The following is a 25736-nucleotide window of genomic DNA, read 5'->3' on the forward strand; positions in this document are numbered from 1 at the left end:
TATAAATAATGTGAATATGGTGCACAGGTATTCATTTAATATGTAAAATATTTAAATCAATTGTAATTAACAAATATTTATATTTAATTAATTATATTAATTATAATTATAAAAATATTAAATTAAATCAGTCAAATTAATAATAATAATAATAATGCATGGAAGTACCAACATACTTGGAATTGTGACTTTTTCAATGTGATAACATTGTTTTTCTACACTGATAAAATAAAAAAATATAATCTTTAAATACTGGTTTTGAAAGAACATCTGCTTTTAGATAAAGCTTTACGGGTGTAAAAATATATGACAGTATCAGACAGCTAACCTTTTTGTTGACGTTATAGATTTTAACAAGCTAAAATGACATCAAGTTTGCAAATTGCAGCCGAGTTGCTGTCTTCAGTTTTAAAGAAATCTTGAAGCTCTTTAGAGCGCCTCAGGAGACGTGTTTGAAAATAGATTGGTAAAGAAAAATCATATCTAATCTTCTAAGTGCAACTTTAAAATCTATGAAATTCCCTCCTTTTTCCCCTTCTGGCACATGTTGACCTAAATTCTCCAGGATCCACATTACAATCAGAAGTGTGGTGTAAGGTATTGTTGCTAAATAGAGACCGGCTGTGACTTTATGCGTTACTAGCGCAGAAAGACAGCCAGAGATACGCACACACAGATACACAAACCTCGCCTACAGCCTGGAAGAGAACTAATCCAGACAGACAGGGCATGGTGACGAGCTTGTGGTGGTGGCATTTTAGGGAGGCTGCGGTCCAAGATCTTTATAGGGGTCATATCAGGAAGATTCAAATTCTTTCCTTGATACTTTGAGATAAAAGTGTTCAATGTATTATATTAAAAAGCCTTCTGACCCAATACTGCATTTACGTAATGCGTTTATCATGCAAAGATGGCATTTACATCAGGGTTGGATATAATGAGTTTAACAAGTGAACTACGAGTACTAAGCAAAGATTTTATACAGAATAAAGAAAAGTAAAAAAAAAAAAAAAAAAAGGAGCAAGATTTAACTGATTAACCACAGCCTATGAGAACCATCAAAGAATCAGAATCACCTTTAAAAAGGAGCAACACTTAGAACACATCTAAAGGCTGCAAAATGGTTACTTGCATTGACTTTGAGTCTAGATGCGGTAGAGTCCGGAGATTCTTGATGATTTCGCTAGGAGTGCGCTGATGCTTGATATCTTCTAGATGGTCTAGGTTGAATTACAAAGTTAACTTGAAGGTAATTTGCCGGAAAAATTCAGGAAGTGTGATGTCTCAAAGAGATTGAGCCAATATGTTTCTAGATAGGGAACTCAAAGCAAATCAATCCGTCACACCCATTTTTGGTGAGGTGACCAATCAGAGTTGCGAGTTTTTACCTTATTTGCATGTATGGTGGTCTGGAGAATTTGAGTAGTTTTACACCAAAGTATGGTAAAAAATAGTATGATGCATTTTATAGTAACATACATATACACCAATGTTGATATGCTTTAAGACAAACCATTTGCAAATTCATAAGTCAACATCATTGCTGAGTATGTGCCTCCTTAAAATTGCAGTGAGCCAAAGACAGTCTCAAAAACACGGTTTGAAATCGCCAGTGTTTCTTACGTCACAAACTACCTTGTAGCCAATCACGTCAACGTGCCGGCAGGCTTTAGCATATCACCATTACTATGCTGCGAAGCAGGGGAGTCTCAAGAAAAGTGGTCACCACACCTCTCCTCTCTCCTGTGCTATCTTTGAAGCTTGAGGAGAGCCCCAGACACCGTCTCCGCCAGCCTTGTCCAGGGGAGCAGAGGTGATAACGGCCTTTGAAGAGAAGTTGCTTTGTGACTCTTCGGAGCAGGGCCAGTGATTTAGTTTTAACAAAAGGGAGAGGAGGAAGGTTTTTACTATGCCTAAAACATAGTCTCAGCCTCAGACGTCATGCCCACGGACCATTAGCTGAACGTCTGATGCATATTGCACACAAAATTGGAAACACTAAGTCGTCATCTGATTGGTTGAATTCTTCAGGATTTCCGGGAGACTAATGTGTCCCGTTCTTTAAAGATCCGCCGGGAAACAAAGCCACTGTGAAGCCAAACCCCCTCATGAAAGAAGAAAGTCTGGTGTGTTTACAACCGTGACAATGAGCGCTTATCAGGATCAACTAAACGCTGGATTTTCAAAAATATGCGAAGTTCAAAGTTCTTGAATGTAGAATGTATATGCACGCTGGTCTTTTATTGTAGGAACATCAACTTTTAATTTTCACCAACCTAAACATGACTCGGAACAAAACAAACTGTGATTGGTTGCTTAACATGTCAGTTAGACTTAGCTCTTTTTGGTTGCAATTTTAGGAGGATGAAAGGCAAAATAATTAGTTCGATAGACTTTATTTCAGTTCAATCAATTCCAATAGCGTTGGTCAAAGGCTGTTCTAAAAAGCCTGTCATGTAATCTCTCTCAGATTGTTCCACATGGACAAACTGAGACGTTAAATGTCAAGAGACACTTATCCCAGCATTGACGGAGCTGGCAGAGGATCAACAATGACACTGGGAATGCCAAGTCTCAGTCAATCAAAATTCAGACATGACTGCATCATTTTTTTTTATAGCACAACTTTAGACTTCCATACACATATAGCCAGTGTTCGAAATATAACGTGTCCTTTGGGGGAGGCCACTTGTTTGTTTTTGTTTTGTTTTGTTTTGTGTGTTTGCGCGTTCCTCAAAACTTACAATGACTTACAAAGATACATAACAGCTGTCTTACAGTTCACATGAACAACGGTTAAATTACTCGTCAGGCTACAGAATAATACCATAATTCCTCCGTTCAATTAGGCATAAGACATCGAGAGTCACGCAGACCTATAACAACCCAGCCACAACACATAATTGGGAATAACATGCCTTACCTTAACACAGAATCGACCACAGAGGCCTGGGGTCAGCTTCCTTTGCTGTTCTTCCAGAAATACAAGAAGTGATGCTATATGCTAACTGCAGAATGGATTTCAAGGACTTTGCGCGCAGATCAAAGGCCTCCAACGTGTATATATTTTTTCTACAAATCTTTGAGTTAACACATGTACTAAACATGAGTGGAATTTGCACCGCAGCGCCACCACACCTTGATGCTCATGACAAGAATAGCATGTATAGTTATCTTTATTGAAGTGAATTAGGTTTAAATCGCCGTCATGCATAAATGAATGATATTTTGCTATTTTACACATAATAATCCACGATGATCACATTACACAAAACTGAAATTGCACGTCAAAATAACACTTTTTTTGAGACCCCCCCAAAATTTCACAAATCACGTTTTCAGGGGAGCCCATGTCTTATTAAGCTCCCCCGTAGTTCGCACCTTGCATATAGCTCACATCTGACTCTCTTGCATGTCATGTCAAAATGAAAGATGTGGAAGCCTGGGAAGTTTCACTTCCAACGAACCTCACAGGAATGCAGTACTTTTTTGCTGAGGTAAATCTGTACTCAAAAACAGCCTCAAGAAATAGTGATGTGCTCGCTCCTGATTGCTAATTGCCAAATTATGCCTCTAAACCTTGGCACTTGATACAGCCTTGGATCCAGCCCATGTTAACCAGAACTTTGTCCAGCAATACTAAGCACAGTTTGTGCACTGCTGGAAAGACAACAGGCCATGTTTCTATGTGGGTGAGCCAATCGTGGGCAACCATCTCTCAGTGGCTTCAGTAGTTACCATAGTAATTGCATACTTGTAGGTTGCAAGCTAATCTGAGGGCAATGACGTGGGCCTCCACTGCAACAGAGTAACTTCACCTATGATCTAAATGTAGAAAGAACATGTGAAGAACAGGGTGAATTTAAAGCTGCAAAATTAAATTAAATGAAACAACAAAAAACAAACTACAACATGCTGTAAATATGTAGTATGTATGCACTGCATACGTACCTCATTGTAAAGGATATACACTGTTTGTCTGTAGTCACATACTACAAGCATGCATTGGACTCATTATTGTGTTTGTAGCAGCAGGGCTCTAGAGTGCGACCAATTTGGTCGCACATGCGACCAAATTTTGTAAGGGTGCGACTAAAATTTTTCCTAGGTCGCACCGGTGCACCTAACGTCCTCGCATCCGCTGCCTCTCCGCGAACTAAGTGTTTGTTCTCCTTTGACGGAACTCACACACTCATGGGAACTCACACTCTTCTCTCACGCTTAATGAGTGATGACGGAGGACAGAATTAAACATTCAAACGTAGCCTGGTTACACTTAAGCCCTCATTATGCTTCTGCGTCAACTCCACGGCGTAGCTACGCCGTCACTCCAACGGCGTCGTGACCGTTTTATGGTTCTGCGTCGGGTTGCGTTGCATCGCGGTGCATTTCACCGCCAGAACGCTAGGGGGGTGGTGTGGTTCGCGAATCTCTTTCCTAGTTTGTTTTGGTTCCATGCGCCGGTTCCGCTTTTTCATTTCCGACAATGGCGAGCGAAAGAGAGAGAGTGTTGTTGCAGCTGGAGCTAATCAACGTTGAACAACAAATGATTTTATTGCAAATGTTTAATCGTAGAAGAAAAAGACGTCAGCGAAGGTGGTCTGTACGACCAGTGCACGAAGACAGGGGAAGGATTGGCGAATTTGTTACGGTTGTTCGACCGCTGAGGGACTTGGACGAAGAAATGCACTTTAAGTATTTTCGGATGTCGAAAGGTCGATTTGACGATCTTGTTCATCGTTTAAAGCCGTTAATACAGCATCAGACTACACACAGTATGCCTATTGACCTCGCTCAGAGACTGGCAGTGACTTTAAAGATTTTATCTTCGGGTGCAAAGATCACCGGGTTGGGCTACAAAATGGGTTCGACCACGGTGCCATGGCAGGATAATGTAGTGTCCCGTGGCAGACTTGGTTAATTACTTGATATCCATGATGTACCCGTGAACATTGTATTGTAAATAAACAACAAACTTTTTTTCAAAACAAACATTGATTTGATTGATTGAAGTTTATTTCTAGCAACAACAAAAAAAGAAAAGAATATATATAAATATATACATATACACTACCGGTCAAAAGTTTTAGATCGGTAAGATTTTTTATGTTTTTAAAAGAAGTCTCTTCTGCTCACCAAGGCTGTGTTTAGTATATAAAAAACAATAAAACAAAACATATTTTATGACAATTTAAAATGACTGTTTTCTATTTTAATATATTTTACTCCGGAAATGATGTATAATCTGACCAATCACAGCCCCTGCGGTCTGCGTCACCGCGACGCGTAGTTACAATTTTTTGGAGGTGCACGTCAAGCTACGGCGGAGGGGTCGCGTCGAGGTTCGCGTCGACGCAGAGGGGTCCGCGGGGGTACGCCGTCGATTCGACGCAGAAGCATAAAACAGGCTTTAAGGTCTGTGATATTAGTCTGATTTTATTTTAGATTTCGGCTTCCAAAGATTATAAAAAATAATATATTGAGGTAAAACCATTAAAAACTATAGCCGCATTCTATCTAGCGCAACTTCTTCCCTTCGCAGCATTACACTGTCATTTCTCCCTAAAACTCAAACCTAACGACAGAATCAGCACGATCGGTGATTGTTGTAAAATGCAGTCTAGCTACTGTTGCTAACTTGCGAGACGCGTTAAATAATTAAAAGAGCTATTAAAAGCACAAAATCTGCGCAAGAGATGTTGTTCGCAAGGCGGCACGCGCTCCGAAACCGAAACCGAGACAAGCAAATTATAGCCTACTTTGGGTTTAATGTGCGTGTCTAAACGATCAAATGTACACAAAAGTATGTCAAAATGACCGGCTTGGAGATTCACTAAAAACAGTTTATGTCTTAAATTGACGTAGTTATGGAAATAGTTGGGAGAATATGGTGCATCAGATCAGTAGCAGATCTGCACTCGGTCTTAAAGGGGCCGCAGTCTAGTAAACATGCGGACGATTGCGCCATTGCTGCGAATCAAACAACAAGAGAAAAATCACTACAAAGCTCTTGAAAGAATAACTTCAGCTTTATTAAGCATTAATCTATTTATGAAAAATTATGCAGTGTTATTTTACATTTGATTACTTTATTAGATTTCTTTTTAGACTAATATATATATATATATATATATATATGTGTGTATATATGTATATATATATATAAAAACAAAAAGAACCGATAAGAATACAGTTAAAGTACCGGATCGATAAGCAGTATCGGTAAGAGTAGGAATACCGTTAAAACCCTTTACTCCCCGGTCAATGCTCCGACAACAGCCCAGACATGGAGCTACTTCAGCCACCATTCTCCCCAGTCCCTGGTAAGATGCCAAGCCCTTGTCTTTCGTCGGAGATGGCATCCGACTCAGAGACGGAGGTAGAGCCTATACCGCGCCTGAGCTAGAGACTCAAAATAGTTAGTTTGGCAGCTCAGTGAAGCACTTTAAATTTATTTTATTTTTTTTTGCTTTTTATTTACCTACACCTTATTCTTGTTTAAAATCATTTACATAATATGAATGTATATAGAGCGTGATAAAAAAGGTGACCTTGAAATTGTGGCGTTAAAGGTGACGCGAGGCGAGAAAAATTTTCGGTGCACCCAAATTTTGTGCTGGTGCACCTAAATAAAAAAGTTAGGCGCACCAGTGCAACCAAGGCAAAAAGTTAGTCTGGAGCCCTGAGCAGTTACAATGGTTTAAAAATTTCCACTGTGAAACTGTGGAAGCAAAGTGCTCTAGGTTCATTTTATTTTCACAATTTTGACACTTTAAGTTACTAAAAAAGACTCAAGGGTTTTGAGATTTTTGACAATTACTGCTTAAGTGAACCAAAATGACCTTCGAAGTCAGGTACAACCAGGGCCAACTGCCATTTTCACTCAGTTCACTTTTGGGTTTTTTAAAGACGACGCTTGTGTGAAGACCCTTAAGACACTTCATAGGAGACAAAAGTAATCACTTGGTTTTTTTTTGCATTCCCTGTACAACATAAGAGCTGAAATGTCAATGTGATTTTATGCCTTCTGTTCTATTTTAGGCTTGATATCTGAGAATGAAGATACACAAAATGTCAAATGTTTATCATACCGTAGTTCAAATTTCAATCACAGTATGTGTCAAAATAAACCAATATTATTTTATTTTTTTATCAAACTGCAACAGAAAGAACATCATATGATTCAGAGATTGCACTTCCTGGGAAGGATCAAATAAAATATAAATATTTGATGAAAAACTTAAACTTAAAAAACTGTTTTTTGTACTAAAGTTTAAGTACTTAAATTACTAAAAACAAAAATGAATAGAAATATTATAGAAATTATAGAAATAAAAAGCTATAAGAATTATTAACTAAAAAACTAATAAAAATGAAAAAAGCACATAACAACATTATTAAAACTTAAATTTAAAATGAAAACTAAAAATATAATAAACAGTGTTGGGGTAACGTATTACAAGTAATGCGAGTTACATAATCAGATTACTTTTTTCAAGTAACCAGTAAAGTAATACGTTACTTTTAAATTTCCAACAAAATATCTGAGTTTGTAAGACACGTTTTTATTTTCTGTGAATGCACGCATATTTGATTAATTTAATTATTTTTATTATATTTCATTTTATTATCTTATTTCTATGCGTATGTATGCTTTTTTTCCTGTGAATTTCTTTTCTGTAAAGCACTTTGTAAACACTGTTTTTAAAAGGTGCTATATAAATAAACTTTACTATATTTTCCCATTTATTTACTCTCCTGTCCCCATGTTGAGAGAAATCAGCAGTAAGATACAGAAGCGTTGTGTGTACGCTATGTAAACATGATGGTTTTTGCAGTTCTAGACTAAATGTGAGCCGGCATTTACTCATCTCACTTGCACAAAAACAGATTCAGTATTCCTCAAAAATTTATAAAAACAGTGAAACACAAACATTTTTGTTTTTCATAATTTTCTGCAATCCAGAATGGCACAGCTTAAAACGTTTGCTTAAAAGCTGCGCCCTCAACTGTACAGGCTATTTTTATGACAAATTTATTTGGCAAAAATAAATAAAAAATGCAATCAACAGGTTTTATTTTACTATGCAAAAAAGAAAATTCATAGGGGGATAAAACATATTGACCACAACATAATAAGTTATTATTATTAATTATTTTGTTGGTTATCTGATGTCTCCACAATTTTGCGTTTTCACAAATAAAACAATCGACTCCAAGCACAACTACACAATATGTTTACAAAATCTTTAACAAAAGTTTAATGATTTTTTTTTTTTTAAGTACATTTTCCTTGCTGGACATCACTTTTGGCCACTACTGTAATTCAAAATATTAAATATGATAATAGTATATTAATAATACTAAAATACCACAGTATGGGACATAAGCTGTTTAACTGCCAATTACGAACTAATACAAACTTCATATTATAACCTTATAATGTGCAATGTGCGCCGATGTAACATGTAATCAATGGACTTGATCATGACAAAATAGTCTTAAAACAGATGTCCTGGTAATTAAGGAATGACATCAAGCATGATCCTATCCGTTATCTGTTTGGTTCCTGTCCACCTGGCCAAGGTGTCCTTGCACTAGTGACGCTCTTTTCTATGGGATGATGAATAACTGCTCTTGGCTAGGCTAGTTGTCCCGCATCTCTGTTTCACCCCCCTTGAAAGGCTGCTTCTGTACTTTTGCCAACAGCTCATAATTTTTACTGATGTAAATCAAATATTTGAGTGCATGTAGGACTCCTTCAGGTCTCTTAGGAGCATGCAGAATATTGTAGGCAGTAAAGCAATTTGTGCACCGCTAACCCCGCCACCCTATTGCAAGTCTATTAACATGTCTGTGATGTGGTTAAAAGGCAATCTAGTTGTTTTCTCCCACAGTAAAAGGGAGGTCATGAAGCTTGAACTCTTTTTGAAATGTGTGGCACCACTGACTTTTACTGACATAGAGTGAGGACCATATTTGAGGAAATACTGCCACATCAAACCAGAAGTACTTTTCAAGGATAATGGCCTTATATATATGCTGAAATGTTACTTCTGTAAATGCTGTTTTTTATTGGGCCGAGTATTTTGAAAACACTTCTTAAGAGCTGACGTTTGACTAATTCAGATCTAATTTACAAATAATCATAAATAGCACCACCACAATTATAAAGAAAATGCTGTCTGGCCCTTATAGATGAAATTGCAGCTGTTTACAAAGAAATGCTCAATGGTGCTCGATTCAAGATCCTCCAGGCACCACAGAGATGTTTTAGAGCAGTGCTTCGTTCAAATTGAGCTGAAAATGTCCACAAAGTGAAGTGTGGGGGGCTTAAACATTCTGTTTCCAGAAGATTTAATATGAAAAATGATTTTTAAAATCTTTATCGATGACCAAGATCACAGTCTTTATAATACTATATTCTAATAAGACTTGATTGACCAGTGGCTGGTGCCTGTATAATTAATTTTTTCATAAAGCCATCACACAAATTATGATCACAAATGGTTGATTTTAATCTCTATAGTGCAGGAACTTTAAAGGGGACCTATTATGCCCTTTTTCCGAGTCTTGATTTTGTTTTGGGGGTCTACTGGAATAGGTTTATATGCTTGAATGTTCAAAAAACATCTTATTTTTCACATATTTTACAGTGTTGCAGCACCTATCTTCCCAGTCTGTCAGTAACCCTTTGTTTAATACTTTAATTCTACGCACGTATTATAATTCTCATTTAGAAAACGTGTGTACACACAGATGTGAACTTAGAGTGTGTGTACGCTAAAATCCACGGCAATGTTCGTTTTTAAAAAGATGGTCTTTGACATGGAAAAGTGCTTTGTGCCTAGGGTCTAAGCAGACACACTTTTCCTTGTGGCTGAGAGTCGGACTACTGCAGGAATTAGAAAATCTAAGCAATTCTTGCCGCTTGCCATTCTCAAGTGAAGGATTTGGACGTTGACTGATGCTCTTTTATATGTTAATGACATTAATTAGGCCGCATTTACAAGGCGGAGATCTGAAATGGCACACAATGTCAAGATCATTTAGGGTGTGTTACACTTGTAGTTCGGTTCGCTTGGTTCTTTTGGTCTGGACCAAAAAAAACAAACATTTAGTCCTAGTCCGCTTTGCATTCACATTGGCATTTTAACAGTGAACCTAAAGATACCGAATCTTAAGGCATAGGGATATGTTCACAACCTGCCTGGTCAGCTTTTATTGTGTATATTTCGCAATGGAACTTACCGAAAATCCAAAACAATGGTGTGTTCTGGGCTAAATGCACTCGTTGAATGTGCGTAGCCTACATATGATGGTATTTTGACAAGCTGAGAACTTGTGAAGAGTTTATAAAATGTGTAACGGAGTCAAATCAGCGGCAGGAATCCCTCCGTCACACACACAAATGAAGATCTGCTGTGAGGAGACACGGTTCTGATTCCTGTACTGAACTGTGATGGGCAACATCGCGACTATGACGAGAAAAAACAGGAATGCTTGAGCATTCTGTCCTTATCAGGGTCGCATCTTGACATCATGTCCCGTTTTTGGTTTGTTTACATGTCTTTGGACCATGTTGCGTTCATATATGATTTGAACCGCACCAGAGTTCATCTGGAAGCGGACCGAGACCCATCTTTTCAGCGGTCTCGGTCCGCTTGTTTGGTGCGCACCAGGGTTAGTAGCGCAACACTACTAATGCGGCTCAACCAGGCCTCGTCCCGCTTTTTTTGCATTTGAAGTGGGAATTATTTAAATTAGGAATATTGTGACTTGTACATTCCCGGAAGAAAACTCAAGACTACAATGGAGGCATTTCAGGGAATTCAGAAACAGAGAAATATAGGCTATAGAATAACTCCCTTTGGTGCTTTGTATCTTTGTAGACCTTTTTCATGCTCAAACAGCAACATTACACACTAAAGAAAGTTGTAAAAAAAAAAAAAGCATAGAAGGACCCTTTTAAGATACTATACAGCCAAACACAATATAATTATTATCTTATATGAATACCACTGATTGCAGCATCAGTCCCCCTTGAGGTCACCAAAGGTCAAGTGCTGTAACAGAGACAGTATATAGAGCTTATTCAGAGCAGCGCCATGACGGGGATGAAAGTGAGGCTGTGAGGTATAGACTAACCATGTTTTCAATGGCATCTGCTGTAAAAACCTATGTAAAGCTCCGAGATCACTTATTTTCCACAGCTCATATTGTCTTGGTTTTTATGTCTACTGACATTTCTTGAAAAGATATTTTTTGCAGTGTTTCAATCAGAAGAACAATCCAAAAGCAGATTAAATATAAGTACAACCAACTGGAGAGATTTACGTCTATTCCTCACAGCCTCACTTTCATTCCCGCTAAAAATCAAAGATGGCGCTGCTGTGAATAAGGTCTATAAAGACAAAGAAATGCACCAGCCACCGATAAAATAATTGCACTGCGCAATATAGAGGCTACAGGAATGGACATTTTGCCTTTAAATATCCCTTGCCTTTTACTTGATGCCTTTATGTCAATTGCTTGCAAAGCACAAATAAAATAATCTTCAGAAACATTCAGACAAATGTGGCTCTGCTCAGCTTGTAATTTTATGGTAAAAACCCGCAAACACATCATAGTAATTAATTCTATTGAGCTTTTTGAGCTATTCCACTTTTGATTTGCCATCATTTAAAAATAATCATTGCTAATTTACATGGGTAAATATGGACATAAACGCAAAGATATTTGATAAGCAATTATACCAACCGCTTGGGGTTTAATTCACAGCGGGCCACTAATATTTGCTCATTGGGGAATTGCACATAAAACTAAACTTCTTGTAAATCATCATAAAATACCCTTGGAATTGAAAAACAGTGTCTGTGTTATCAGAGTTTTAACATTGCTGTTGACCAAATGAAAATCTGCACTGTTTTACTGTATATCATTTCTTATTCAGCTTATGATTCTGACCATCTCACCGAACCAAAGAGCACAAAATAAGTAAAAGGAGCCGTTCACATGATGCATCCTTGCAGCTTGATTGAGTGCAAGTACGACGTCGGCACACGATCTTAAAAAAGTGGCACTGAGAGACTAAAGAAACAGTAAGATGGAACAGCCAAAGACGTCCATTTTACACGTTTTACATAGCATACGCCAACAATTAAAAATATTAGTATTTCATTTATTCCATCTATCCTTTGGGGGCTTTTCAATGGAATTTTTTTTGTTTTTGTTTTGTGTTTGATTTGCGAGATTTAAACTCACAATTGTGAGTTATAAAGTCGGAATTGTGTGATAAAAACTCGCAATTCTGACTTTTTCTCTTGCAATTCTGACCTTTTCTCGCAATTGTGAGTTTATATCTCGCAATTCTGGCTTGTTTTCTCAGAATTTAGAGATATAAACTTGCAATGAAAATTTTGAATCTGAGGGTGCAAAAAAATCTAAATATTGAGAAAATCGTCTTTAAAGTCGTCCATTTTGCTGCATCCACTCACAAAAATAAATTTACAGGTAGGAAATTTACAAAATATCTTCATGGGTCATGATCTTCATTTAATATCCTAATGATTTTTGGCATTAAAGAAAAATCTATAATTTTGACCCATACAATGTTTTGTTGGCTATTGCCACAAATATACCCGTGCAACTTTTTTGTGGTCCAGGGTCACATATTAAAATATGAATAAATCATAATGCGTATTACAACATGCTTCCAAATAATTTCAGTTATTAATAAATACCAAAATAATACATTAAGAATCCTTTTAAAATTTCACAAAGACAGATAGCCTCTGGCACAAAGGTAAACTTAGTAATGGTTGGTCATACACTCAATACTTCCGAACGGCCTACCCAAAGGTATTATCTCAAAGTGAGTGTTCAAGGGGTGCGTATTATCACCCATAATACTCCAGGCTTTCCTTATCACTTGCTGCTCGTAAAACGGAATTAAACTCCACGGGCTAGGGGCACGCCGGCAATTGCGAGTTATAAAGTCCAATTCTGAGGAAAAAAGACTAACTTTTTTTCTCATAACTACGCATTTATATCTCACAATTCTGACTTTATAACTCGCAATTGAGAATTTATATCATGCAATTCTGGGGGGAAAAAGTCAAAATTGTGAGATAAAAAGATTGCAATTACCTTCTTCTTTTATTCAGTGACAGAAACAAGCTTCCATACTTTTTTTTCAGTGAATAGTAAGTGTTTACGTAAAAAAAAAAAAAAAAAGTTTGTCAAATTTCATTTGGACCAAAGCAATTTATTTCAATGCCATGTAAATGCAGTCCTAATGTACACAGAAGCTGCATTTATTTGATCAAAACTACAGTAAAAAAAATTAAAACAGTAATATTGTGAAAAATTATTACAATTTCAAATATCTTTCCTATTTGAATATCTTTTCAAATGTAATTCATTCCTGTGATGCGAAGCTGAATTTTCAGCATCATAACTCCAGTCTTCAGTGTCACATGATCCTCCAGAAATCATTCTAATATGCTGATTTAGTGCAAAAAAACAAAAACAAAAACATTTCTTATTATCAATGTTGAAAACAGTTGTGCTCCTTAATATTTTTGTGGAAACGGTGATTCATTTATTTCAGGATTATTTGATGAATAGAAAGTTCAAAAGAGCAGCATTTATTTGAAATATATTTTTCTGTAACAATGTATGTGCACTCCAAAAAATGCTTGGTTGTTTCAACCCATGTTTGGGTCAAATATGGACAAACCCAACTGTTGGTTTAAATTAAACAGTTTAAACCTAAGTTAATTTAAACCAACGGTTTGTCCATATTTGACCCAAATATGGGTTGAAACAACCCAGTATTTTATTTTTTTTTAGTCTGGTTATTTGATTGATTAATTAGCGTATCATCTAATTCAATATTTTTTTGTTTTTCTGCATAGCTCTACAATGGTCTTCAAGGCCACAATAGAAGAGAATAATGAGTGGAGCGTGCTCAGATCACACATAGTGTCAGCATGGCTGTTCAGCAGCCCCTGCAGCTTGTGGCGCATTAGAATGCAAAGCATCCCAGTGAGAGGATGTGTGAGGAGGAGAATTAGAGAGAGAAAAAAAGAGAGGAAAAAAGAGGAGCAAAAGAGCTTTAGTGTTACAAAAACAAGCCCATCGGTGCATGCCCGTGAAAAACATCCACACGTCTGTTCCGCTTTCGAAACTCCCGTGAGTCACCCCAGCATTCCCTCCAAAAGAGGCTCCTGTGAGCTCTCGCTCATTCCTCCTTCCTTAAAATCTCCTCCTTTTCCCCCATGTGACAGGTCCAAATTGCTTCGCTGGTACCACAATCATCCCAGCTGGCATTGAAGTGAAGGTGGACGACTGCACCATCTGTCGGTGCCACAGCGGGGACTGGTGGAAGCCTGCGCAGTGCTTGCGGCGGGAGTGCCTCAACGGTCAGCCGTCATCATAGAAACCCTCTGGAGATGAAGAGAGGGACACCGATGCGATGTGCTGTCAGCGGCCCACCTTATGACAGCGAGAGACTGACTGACTGGCAGGAGCACAATTCCTCTGGCAAACTGAGACGGCTGGACAAGCTGAGATACATGGGACATGGACTCGACATAATGTACACTCACACACACACACACACACATAAAAATCCTTGGCAGAATCATAACAGTTTGTCTTTCACTGAGAACACATTTTTCTCCTGTGATGAGTTTATACTATGGTGAACCTCATGGAAATATTTCACTCCAAAATCAAAAGAAATAAATTAAGAAATGGTACTTTGCATAAAGAAAATAGTCTATTTTAGGATAGGATTTTTGCATTTTCTCCCATAAAAATTTCACCCACTTCAATTTTCATTTTATGTTTTCCCTCAGAATTACTTAAATTAATCCAAATATATATTTTTATTGCCAATATTCACTGGGATTTTCAATAGATTCTCATAATGAAATTCAATATTTTTTATTATTTAAAAAATATTGAATGATTAAATATCAAAATAAGATTATTAAAATACATTATTAAAAATAATTAAATATTAAAAACATTCAAACCATCTTAGATCATCACAAATTAATGTACAACATACTATCATAATATATAAATACTTTATAACAAAGATTAAGAATTACAGTACAATACAATTACAAGAATGGTGATTTACGCATTGCCACAAAATGACAATTTAAGTGTTAAAATACCTTAATAGTCCTACATTTTCTTCGGGCAAAATGCAATTTCTTATTTTGTTCATTTAGTGTGAAATATGATCTGGACATGTTCTTGACAAGTTTCATGAGATTCACCCACTAGTTTTATTAGTTGCTGCTGCTTAAACACAGTGTTTGTATATTTCACGAGACCCAGAGTGCTCAATCAGAACATTTAAACCATAAAAATAGCACCTCAGTCCTTTGAAGATAAAGTTGATCATTTTAGTCTGAGCTTACAGTGAGATACAGCATTACATACACAAAACCACACCTCCACTAGTCCTGTACAAGCCTCTGTGTTCCCACATTTGTTGAGTATGAGTAATATTTAGTGGTAGTATTACTAGGTGGTATTAACTTGTTCATTAAGAAACATGATTAATGACAAGTTTGAATTTTAATAGTTTAATTAGTGAAACAAGAGGGAATAAGGTAGATCTACTCCACATAATTGGAAAATGGCCCAAGAGAAACAGCTGAGAAGCGAAGATGATTCAGTGATTGTTTAGGGAAATTATTTTATTGCTTCATTCATGAGAAAACTGAAGAATGGAAAAAATGATAATGGATCCAGCAGTATTGGTTGCAAACAATTTCCATGAATAGGGTACACTTTAAGCATTAGAGACATAAATATTTATAATACAGAAATGATTATAGGATGCATCAATATAAATTCAACTGCGTTTTTTAAAAACTTTCTATTCATAGAATCCTGAGAAAAAAAATCAGTTTCCACAAAAACTATTAAGCAGCACAACTGTTCTCACCATTGATAATAATATAACATTTTCGTTAGCCCCAAATCAGCATATTAGAATGATTTCTGAAGGATCACGTGACACTGAAGACTGGAGTAATGATGCTGGAAAAAATTCAGCTTTGCATCACAGGAATAAATAACATTTTAAAATATATTCAAATAGAAAACAGTTATTTTTTATTGTAATAATAATTTAGAATATTACTGCATTTTGTCCAATTAAATGCAGCCTTGGTGAGCATAAGAGACCCCGCATTTTTGAACGGTATTATATATATATATATATATATATATATATGTATATATATATATATATATATATATATATATATATATATATATATATATATATATATATATATATATATATATATATATATATTAGGCACATTCCAATCAAATATCATAGAAAATAAATATGTTAAATAAAACGTCTCCTCAATATTTAGCTTGACCTCCTCTTTCTGAAGATAAAGCACCTCCTTTCATTCATCATTTGTTAAATAAAACGTTATAGTTTCAGGCAATATATTGTACCCTATTAATGCAAAGCGTCCTCTAACGTTAAACCTGTGCAACCAACAAATCTCTACCGTAATGCAGTTTTCTCGTCTGTTTGCAAAACCCTTGTTTTTCTCTCCCAAGCCCAAACAAGCACGCTTTCCTAAAGTCTAGCAGCTTGAACTTGTTATCTGAGCAATTAGCCATCCCACAACAGCCTACTTTAATTTTCCTTAATCAGGCAATATGCAGTGATAAATTACCCGCCTCTGCCCTCTGTGGTACTGCCCGGCAGACACGCAGCCCAGCATGCAGAGGGCTAAAACAAAGGAAGGAATCTGCATACAGTCTGGCGCTTCAAAACCACTTCTTTTGATCTTCCACGCATCCGTAACCTGGGCTCACGGCAATTTCGCTCGCAGCTTAGAAGATGTTGATCAACCGCACTTTGAGAAGCACTTAAACCAATAAGAACCTCTAGACAGACTCTGAGCCGCTTTCAGCCCACATTTGCTGAAGATTTTTCTGTATCGTAACACATCTGTGCAGAGACCCATTACAGCACAACGTCAGCAACGACCATCATTCGTCGGTTTAAGTAATGCATAACTTATAGACCCCCTTTAAAACAGGCACCCACCTCCAAGATTTCCTTTTTTCTTTATTTTCGCAATGATGAATACCAGTCATTAATTCAATAGGAACTTCACAAAGCACCTGTGATTTATCATAGGTATTTTTTCCCCCTCCAAGAAAATTCAATGCCTTTAACCTTTTGGACTCGGTTTCTAAGCTCTGATGGATGAGCTACTTAATAACAGATCTGCAGATTTGGTAATGAGACGACAACGAATGCAATAGCGTGATCGCCAAAGGTGCTAGAAAAAAAAGTTTATATATATATATATATATATATATATATATATATATATACATACATAAAGCCCACTGCTTTTTACTTCATCTTTGGGGTCTCTTGTCTCTCTATAGCTCAAGGTAGAAGCCAAGACTTGTCCAATAAATCAGCAAATCATTAGGTCTCAATTGAAATAATGAACCGTAAAAGTCTATAAATGACATATAGCGAATGACAAATGATTAATAAACAGTCCCGAGTGTCTTCTTCACACTGGACATTTATTACAGCTCTGAGAATAAAAAAACCAGATGTTGTGTAGCATCATCTAACAGAGACAGGGTGATACTAAAAGAACAGATGAGTACACAAGCTGTCATGAGCAAGACTGTGAAGCACTAAGCACCAGACATGACCCACAGCTACAAGCAAAGCTCAGGCTTATGCGAGCGGGTGATCTTTTTGTTTCTGTGGCTTCTGTTTTTCTTTTTGTCCTAAGCCTGCCCATCCCAATGGGTGGAAGGCGCTTGCCTTTCTAAAATCACAGACTAGAGGAGGATTTCTGAGCTAAACTACCCTCTGCTGTAGACTGATACATCTACTGTAGCACCAAAACTATAACATCAATAAGAGCTTCAAAGCACTGTGGGAAACTCATTCATTTAATTACTACACAATCTCAGATTACGATTTCATGATATATGGCTGTAAAAACTGTCCAGATCACATTTCACCCTAAAAATCAAATATTGCGCAATGAAAATGATGACTATTTGGGGATCAATAAGGATTGGGTTTCATTGTGACATTTTTTTAAGTACATTTACATGCACCGAATTCTCTGTAACCAATCTGGACGTATTGGTGTTGAATTTTTATTTTATTTTATTTTCATGTACCATATTTTATGGAATATTAGTAGACTAGAATTAAAAAAACAAAACAAAAAACCAACAGATTTGGTGTACAAGTCACATTTTATTATTACATTCAGAAATAATGTAAAATATTAGTAAATAAAACTTTTACAAACACTAGCCTATAAACCCGTATTTTAGTTCCCATCACAAAATCCCACAACAAATCCTTTCAAATTAATGGTAATTTCCATTCCATTATTCTCAATGTTGAATCTTAATATATTAGTATGTTTAAAGAAATATTTAATACTACTATTAATTCGGCCATTAAGTATAAATATTGAAAGTAAATTTTTGTTAAAATCACTATAATTAGTTTATTGCATTATGGTAATAAGAATTTAGGGAAGGGATTTGCTTAACTGGCACAATAATATTGTATAAAGTGACAATACAACAAATCTTAATGGTGCTAAAAATTAGATTTGATGTTCGTGTAAAATCTTTCTCTTTATTTTGTTGGTGAAATATGACCTGGACATGTTCTTTACACAATTTTTGTGAGAGTCACCCTAATATAATCAAAGTCTCAGCAGCTACTGAAACAAAATGTGTCCTGGAATTGTTGTACAGGATAAAACTCAGTGTTTCTTTTTTATATATTAACCCTAAATGTTCATTAAACTGGACAGCGTTCATTGTTTTGGCAGCATTTCGCACATCATGGGACATGATGATGAGAGGTATCAGTGGAACTGTCTTTTATTGATTATTTATTGACTGAAAGTCAGCTGTGGCACTTAAGACTCCCATCTGTCCTCATGTATGATTTTCCCCCCCTACTGTTCTCTTTTGACAATCACATGGAATTCACAATGGCCAGGCCTGATGACGTGGAATACATCTCATTTGTACTTTTTCACAGCGTATTTTTTCCTGATTCATAACAAGCTACAGCAATCCACTGAAGAAAGGACCGGCTTCATCTGTGAAGAAATTGTGTTCTGCATCATGCTTCTAGAAAGACCTGATTCTTTGTGCACATGGCCTTCAATGTCTGTCAATGTCTCTACAATTCACTGTCAGTTTTGTAAAGGTGAACCATTGCTCTTTTTTTGAGACACTGACTAACTGTAGCTGGAAGCTTTGAAAGATTGTTCTTTTTTCTAAACAAAACTGTTATATGAACTTGTGCCTGAAAACAAACAAACTGCATCTCTAATGAAAGAGAGGAAAAAAATACTGTTAAACAATCAGCTTTTCTTACTGACGGGCACTGAGGGTCATTACGCTTAGAGAGACCGTTCACCCCCGCCAAAAAAAAAAAAAAAAAAAGAGACAATTCTGTCATCATTTACTCACCCTCATGTTGTTGTAAAGTCATATGACTTTGAAGAATTGTATTGCACATTTCCATGCAATTGCTATGAATGAGGAGCTGAAGCTTTCAAGCTTCAAATGGACCCCAAACTAAACCAACCAAAATATGTACAAGAGGTTTCAAGAGAGAAGTAATGTCAACAAATTATTCAGATATTTTCAGTGAATCGGTTGGTCACGTTGACAATCTTTCTGACTGATGAATTCACAAATCAGACAAATCTCTAGTCAGACTCACCACCTCACAAGGGAAATATAATAAGTGAATAAAAACAGAAGAAACAGTTGTAAAGGTTTGAAACAAGATGAGGGTGAGTAAAAATGACAGGATTTTTTTTTTTCTGTGAACTATTCATTTAAAACTCATTTTACTCAATGATTATATATCATTTAACAGTGCTATTATTTAAGATTACGAATTATTAATAATATTACTCATTATTTTATGGGACAGTACAAAGCCCAGGTGCCCTTCCTAATGTATAAACATGTAAATATCTCAAAGCGTTTAATGTGTATTCTGAATTCAGAGTTAGAAAGAGGATTAAAAACGTGTATTATTTATGAAGACAAAACTATTTTGTTAAATAGACTGAAAAAAAAAAGTGTTATTCAGTAAAAAAAAAAAGAAAGCCGGTGTATGGATTTATTTTATTTTTTTCTTCCCATCTTTTGTAAGCATATACAACCAGCTCATCTCCAACCAGATGCACAGGGCATCGCCGACACTGCAGACATGAGCAGTTCCTAAATGCTGACAGGGCAGTATATTATAACCAGCCATTCATTTACAGTGTGGAAACCTCACATTCCCTCTGTCACAGGGAGTCGGGCACATGCTCACTTTATTCTGCTACTGCTAAGAAAACAGACGCCACACTGAGGTCAGAGAGCAGGAAAGAGAGGAACTCGGACTATTACTGTAACTCCACCACAGGTTTACTCATCCATCATTGTCTAGGAAAGCATTTAAGTGCTGATACAACAGGAAGAAGTGGCACAAAGAATTGCAAGAACCCCCTAAAAGCTTTTGAAGAAGTGCAACTTTCATCATAAGTAGCAGAAACAGTAGCCAGAACTGAATTTGCCTCCAATCCTGACGGACCAACATACATTAACATTCATGGAAAGCACTATTCACACACCATTTGTTCTCTAAACGATGTTTTGAGTTAAGTGTTATTTATACAGGACGTCTGTGATAGTTTTACATAAGCTCATGTGCCCAACAAGATCATACATAATTAAGGGAAGATATTAATTAAGGTGAGGATCTTACCGGATGCTTCTACTACTGAGGATCAGACTCTCTTTGTTGATTTCATTTTCTTACATCAGATGGGCTATCAGCAGGCAGCACTTGAACCGCCAACTGGCAAACAGCCTCAATAATGCAAAGGTTAGCTTAGCTACAATACTCAAGTAAAAATAAAAGGTGCTACGACTAGAAATGCATGTATGTTCATATTCTTCAATGCCAATACAGACCCAATATTAAAGACAGGGTTTTTTGTTATGAAAGTATCTTCACATCCTGATAGCAGTCACTAAGTTAAGTGGTCTTAATGTATATATATATATATATATATATATATAGGACCATAAAATGTTCGTCCAATCATTGCATTCGGTCCGAATGCAATGGTACGATTTCATAACTGCCTGTCAACGTATATTTCACACTTCTCACGCAGACATCACACGTCATCACGTGAGTTAGACAGACCTCAGACACCAAACACTGCAACCGAAACAGCAGCCACCTTTTACAGTTCATTACAGGTCATTATAATTGTAATGTTATGTGCTTTGAGACATGAGGTAGTTTAACGCCGTCTCTCGTGACGCTTTTGTTTGCTCCCTGCTGTACGCGTTCATGTGTTTCGAAGGCGGCGTGGTTTTGGAGACCCAAGGGAGGGTGGGATCTCATGCTTTCAAAGCTTGACTACCCTACCTTTAAAATTCCATAATACTACATTTGTCTTAATAAATTGAAATACTGAAATCAATAATTTAAAAAAGTACAAGCAAATTTAGGCAAAACTAAAAAAAAATTTTTATACTGTAGAGATGGACATTCATTTCGAGAGTTTCTAAAGATTATATTTAATAGTTACAATTATTTGTGTTTTAAATATTAAATTTAAGGCAGGGCCAAGACAATGTGAAAATATGGACATGCACAACTGAGTATACGTAGAATCTTAATAAGATATACTATATTTATGAATATACAGCATTTAAAAAATGGATTTCTCTTTATTTTTCTGTTTTATTTCAAAACTGGCTGATTTCAGATATAGTGCATAGATATCCCAGTATAATACTGTAACTACAGTATTGTGATAATTCAATATCTGCATCATTTGTCAGAGGCAGTGCTATTTTAGTATAATTAAGATACCATTATAGTTTATTAATAGTTTGAATTATAATTAATTTTTATACTTTCCATTTTCATTTGAATTTTTGTTATAGATTTGGCAATTTTGTTGTGTTTGTGTCATTTTTACTAGTGTTAAATAAAGTTAAACTATAAGAAAATGACAATTAAAGTTTTTTATATATATATTATTATTATTTCCATTACAGTTACAAAAGTTTTTTGTTATGGTTTTAGTTTTATTTGTATAATAACCCTGGTCAGAGGATGCCTGAGCTATAAAAATAAATAAATAAATAAAAAACCTGTTGGTAACTTAATTAAATATTACCAAGATTATGCAAGATAAATACACATTTGAATCAGATGAGAACGAAACTCAACAAAGAAAACCTAGGCTTTCCTGAAGACTAGACTTGAGACATTCTCTAACTGAAATCCAGTTAAGAATCATTTAATTCATATAGTGAAGAAAGCTTGTTTTGCAGCAGAACTTCCCAAACATACAAAGAAGATCATTCTTCAGTAGTTCTGAGATTTATAACAGCCAGTTATTTATCAGCATCTGTTGGGTACTATAAGTCTAGAAGATAATTATAAAGTTAGATCTCCAACGGTTCCCTTTAATATAAAGTCTGGCTAAAAAGATTATCTAGGATGAAGATAAAAGCCAGTGTTCATATTAAAGACATCTTCAGATATACTGTAAAACAAAAGCAACATAAGATCCAGCATTGCAAAAAACAATGCATAATGAGTAACTTTGCCCTCAGGATTGTATCTGTCTGCACACATTGCTCTGTAAAAGTGCATTTGAAAGCTCTTGACTCTTAGTAGTGAGATGATAAAGTTTGCAAAGTCAGGTGTTTAGAGTTAAGGGTGCATGTTTCCCTCTACCCATAGGACCCTCAATACCCTCCAATTAATCACCCCACGAAACCCTGTCCACACCACTAATTGCCTCCCTCCACGTCCCTGCAGGACGAGGGCGAAGCAATTTAATGCAGCTCACAGCAATCAATAGCAATTAGGAGCATCCCTGACTAATCCCATTGAAAGCCGCGTCTTGGGAGATGGCCAAAGAGGACCAGAAATCTTTCATTTTTAACCCTTGCAGAAACAAGAAGCAAAGAAAACAAAAACTTGCTTGTTTGAAAGCCCCAAAAGGTTTGAGAATTAATTGCTTTTTTTCTCTTCATTCATCTCTATGGGTTTTTTTCCCCCATCTTATCTAAATGCCACCTCATCATCTGTAGAGTCACAGAAAGCCAGAATCCCATTATCTGTCCTGGACTATATGAATATCATTTGGTTTTTTTTAAACAAAAGCCATCTAAGCAATTAGCATTGCATTTTAAAGTCTGATGAAGATGTAAGTTTTGTCTGGGGGAATATATAACCAAATCCCATGAGATCTCTGAATGGTTGGCACGAAAGCTGCTCCAAATAGGTCGTATCCTAACAATGGCAAACATTTAAATTTTTTTTCTAGCTTTCGGATGGCATAATTTGACAGAGAAAAAAAAGAACAAGCACAATAGACTCTAAAAAGCGTGCAAATACTTTCTCGAGAGATTTGCCACGTGACTTGAAACTTCAGGGGATAGTCAGGCCCTTTATTTTGCCTCGCATACAAAAGCTTGATGAAAACAGAGCAATTATGATGTCTCTATCTTCAGATACCAATAAAAACTAATTTCTTTTATACAGATAATAGGTTTTATTTGATGTAATGAAGTTGAAACACAGTTGTACAGCAAGGATATTTTGGTCTAGGGCTCCGGCACAGGCACAGGCAGGAGCTGGAAGGCAGCTATGCAATCCAGAAGCCATGTGGATGGAGCCGACCACACCTTACCTATCCGGACCTTCTGGGGTTTGTAGGAGTTCTGAGGATCATATAAGATATACTGAGTGCAGAGAATCTGGTCTGACCCCGGCTGAGCATGGTAGGCCGCTGCGCTCAGGGTTTGCGTGACATCACTGTCATGCTTGGGCTGGCGATTCAGAAGCTGACCTCCTCCTGCTTTCACTAACTGAAGGAGCTCATGTTTAGGTGGTTTGAGGAAGGAGCCCAGCATGTAGAAGAAGCAGCCATCAAAGAGTGGAGGCAGCTAAAGATGTATGAGAAAAGGAGAACAATTTAGTACATAAAGCATCAATAAAATACCCGAGTAATAATTTAAGACATCCCAAAATGGCCTGCATTGTAATTATTGGCATTTTGTTAAGCCTTTGACATTTTGATAGTGGAAGTGACAGGAAATTATTGGAAAAAAGAGGGAGAAAGCTGACTGGGTCACAAAACACGCCAGATCTGAACCCACAATTCCCACAAGCAACAAAGCTCAATGTCTCTGAAGTATGCGAACTGCCAAGTCATAATTCAGACAGAAATATTTGCATTTTTAAAGGGGATGCATGAACACTAGTCATCATTTTTGACCAATACATTTCCAAGACTTTTCCAGTCCTGATCTGAATTTTTAAAACCTTTAATAGAGAAATTTCTAGCTGATTAAAAATTGTATTCAAATTTCAGGGAATTTTATACAAATTTCCCTGATTATTCCATGGCCACAGAAACACATAAAATAGAGCACTTCACAACTAAAAGGGTAATGAACTACCTGCCACAAAGAGATAAAAACAGGTGTAAAAAAAAAAAAGTGCTACATTATGGTTCAGTGAAAGTCTGAGCCACTTTCTCTGCCATTAATGAAAGTATCTGGAAGGTCATCTGGGGTTAAGTGAAAGGCTTCTGCTCTGGTATGGTCTGGATGGTTCTGGGACAATGCCAGCTCAGGGGAGCTGTAAGATGCCTGTAAGATGTGGGTCACTGCCACACATGTTGAGAGGTCAACATGCTTGTCTCAGGTCATTACAGTTGCACGATAACCAGGACACACTTGCAATTTCACACAAAAAAAACTGCACAATTCCTCAAATGGAACAGATTTTTTCCGTTTGCTTTTCCTGCAAGTTTTTTTTTAAAGAAATTAATCATTTTATACAGCAAGGATTAATTAAATTGATCAAAAATTACACAAAAGACTTTTACATTTACAAAAAATATATATATACTTGAAATAAATTTATATTTGTAAACTATCTTTTCATCAAAAAATAAATAAAAAATTATATATATATATATATGAAGAGTTCAGATGCAAAAGCCTCTAAATGCCATCTGAAATTTTCTTATAGAATGATCATTTTTATCAAGCTTGTATATTTAAGTTCAGTAATTTCACTTAAATGACAATTAATAGGTAATCTTCATTGCCATTTAAGTGAAATTATTGGATTTAAATATACGAGCTTGATAAAAATGATCATTCTATAAGAAAATTTCAGATGGCATTTAGAGGCTTTTGCATCTGAACTCTTCATATATATATATATATATATATAAAATTTTGCTACTGAAGTTTGAATCAGAAGTGCAATTAAAACATCTTAATACGAACGTAATAAATTGCAAGTAATTAGACAAGGAATGCTTCCGCAGCTGGCCTTCAGAAACCATCATGGACAAATAGAATGTAAAGCCATTTTGATGTTTACAAATGTTGCTTAATTTTACATAACCATCAAAATAATCAAGAATGTACTGTGAAAATATCACCTCGTCCTACCACGCATCCAAAACCCTGCGTTTTTTATGTTAAATGACTGCAAAGATGCTGCTATTAAACTGCGTCACGGGTCTTCTTAGCAATCGGAGCAGAACAGCAAGCTTGGCTTCTTTGCTGCATTGCATTTAAGCAGTACACAGTGGCCTAGGGAG

The 25736-nt window shown here is 36.2% G+C and overlaps 2 protein-coding genes across 4 annotated transcripts in view; one reads left to right on the plus strand and one right to left on the minus strand.

Moving 5' to 3' along the window:
* Positions 1 to 14905, plus strand: part of vwc2l (von Willebrand factor C domain containing 2 like) — a 30340-nt gene extending 15435 nt beyond the window's left edge. For all 3 annotated transcript variants that reach the window (XM_082174574.1, XM_082174576.1, XM_082174575.1), the window contains one exon: positions 14292 to 14905. In XM_082174574.1, coding sequence (XP_082030700.1) covers positions 14292 to 14443 — 152 coding nt within the window. In that variant the 3' untranslated portion in view covers positions 14444 to 14905. The remainder of the gene's footprint in view (positions 1 to 14291) is intronic.
* Positions 14906 to 21517: 6612 nt separating this feature from the next.
* bard1 (BRCA1 associated RING domain 1) overlaps positions 21518 to 25736 on the minus strand; it is a gene marked incomplete at its 5' end in the record, with an annotated part of 33888 nt that continues 29669 nt past the window's right edge. The window contains one exon of the mRNA XM_082175781.1: positions 21518 to 24060. Within this exon, the coding sequence (XP_082031907.1) occupies positions 23719 to 24060 (342 nt within the window). The 3' untranslated portion in view covers positions 21518 to 23718. The remainder of the gene's footprint in view (positions 24061 to 25736) is intronic.

The sequence above is a fragment of the Leuciscus leuciscus genome (assembly GCF_965113295.1).
Source record: "Leuciscus leuciscus genome assembly, chromosome: 7".
NCBI lineage: Eukaryota > Metazoa > Chordata > Actinopteri > Cypriniformes > Leuciscidae > Leuciscus > Leuciscus leuciscus.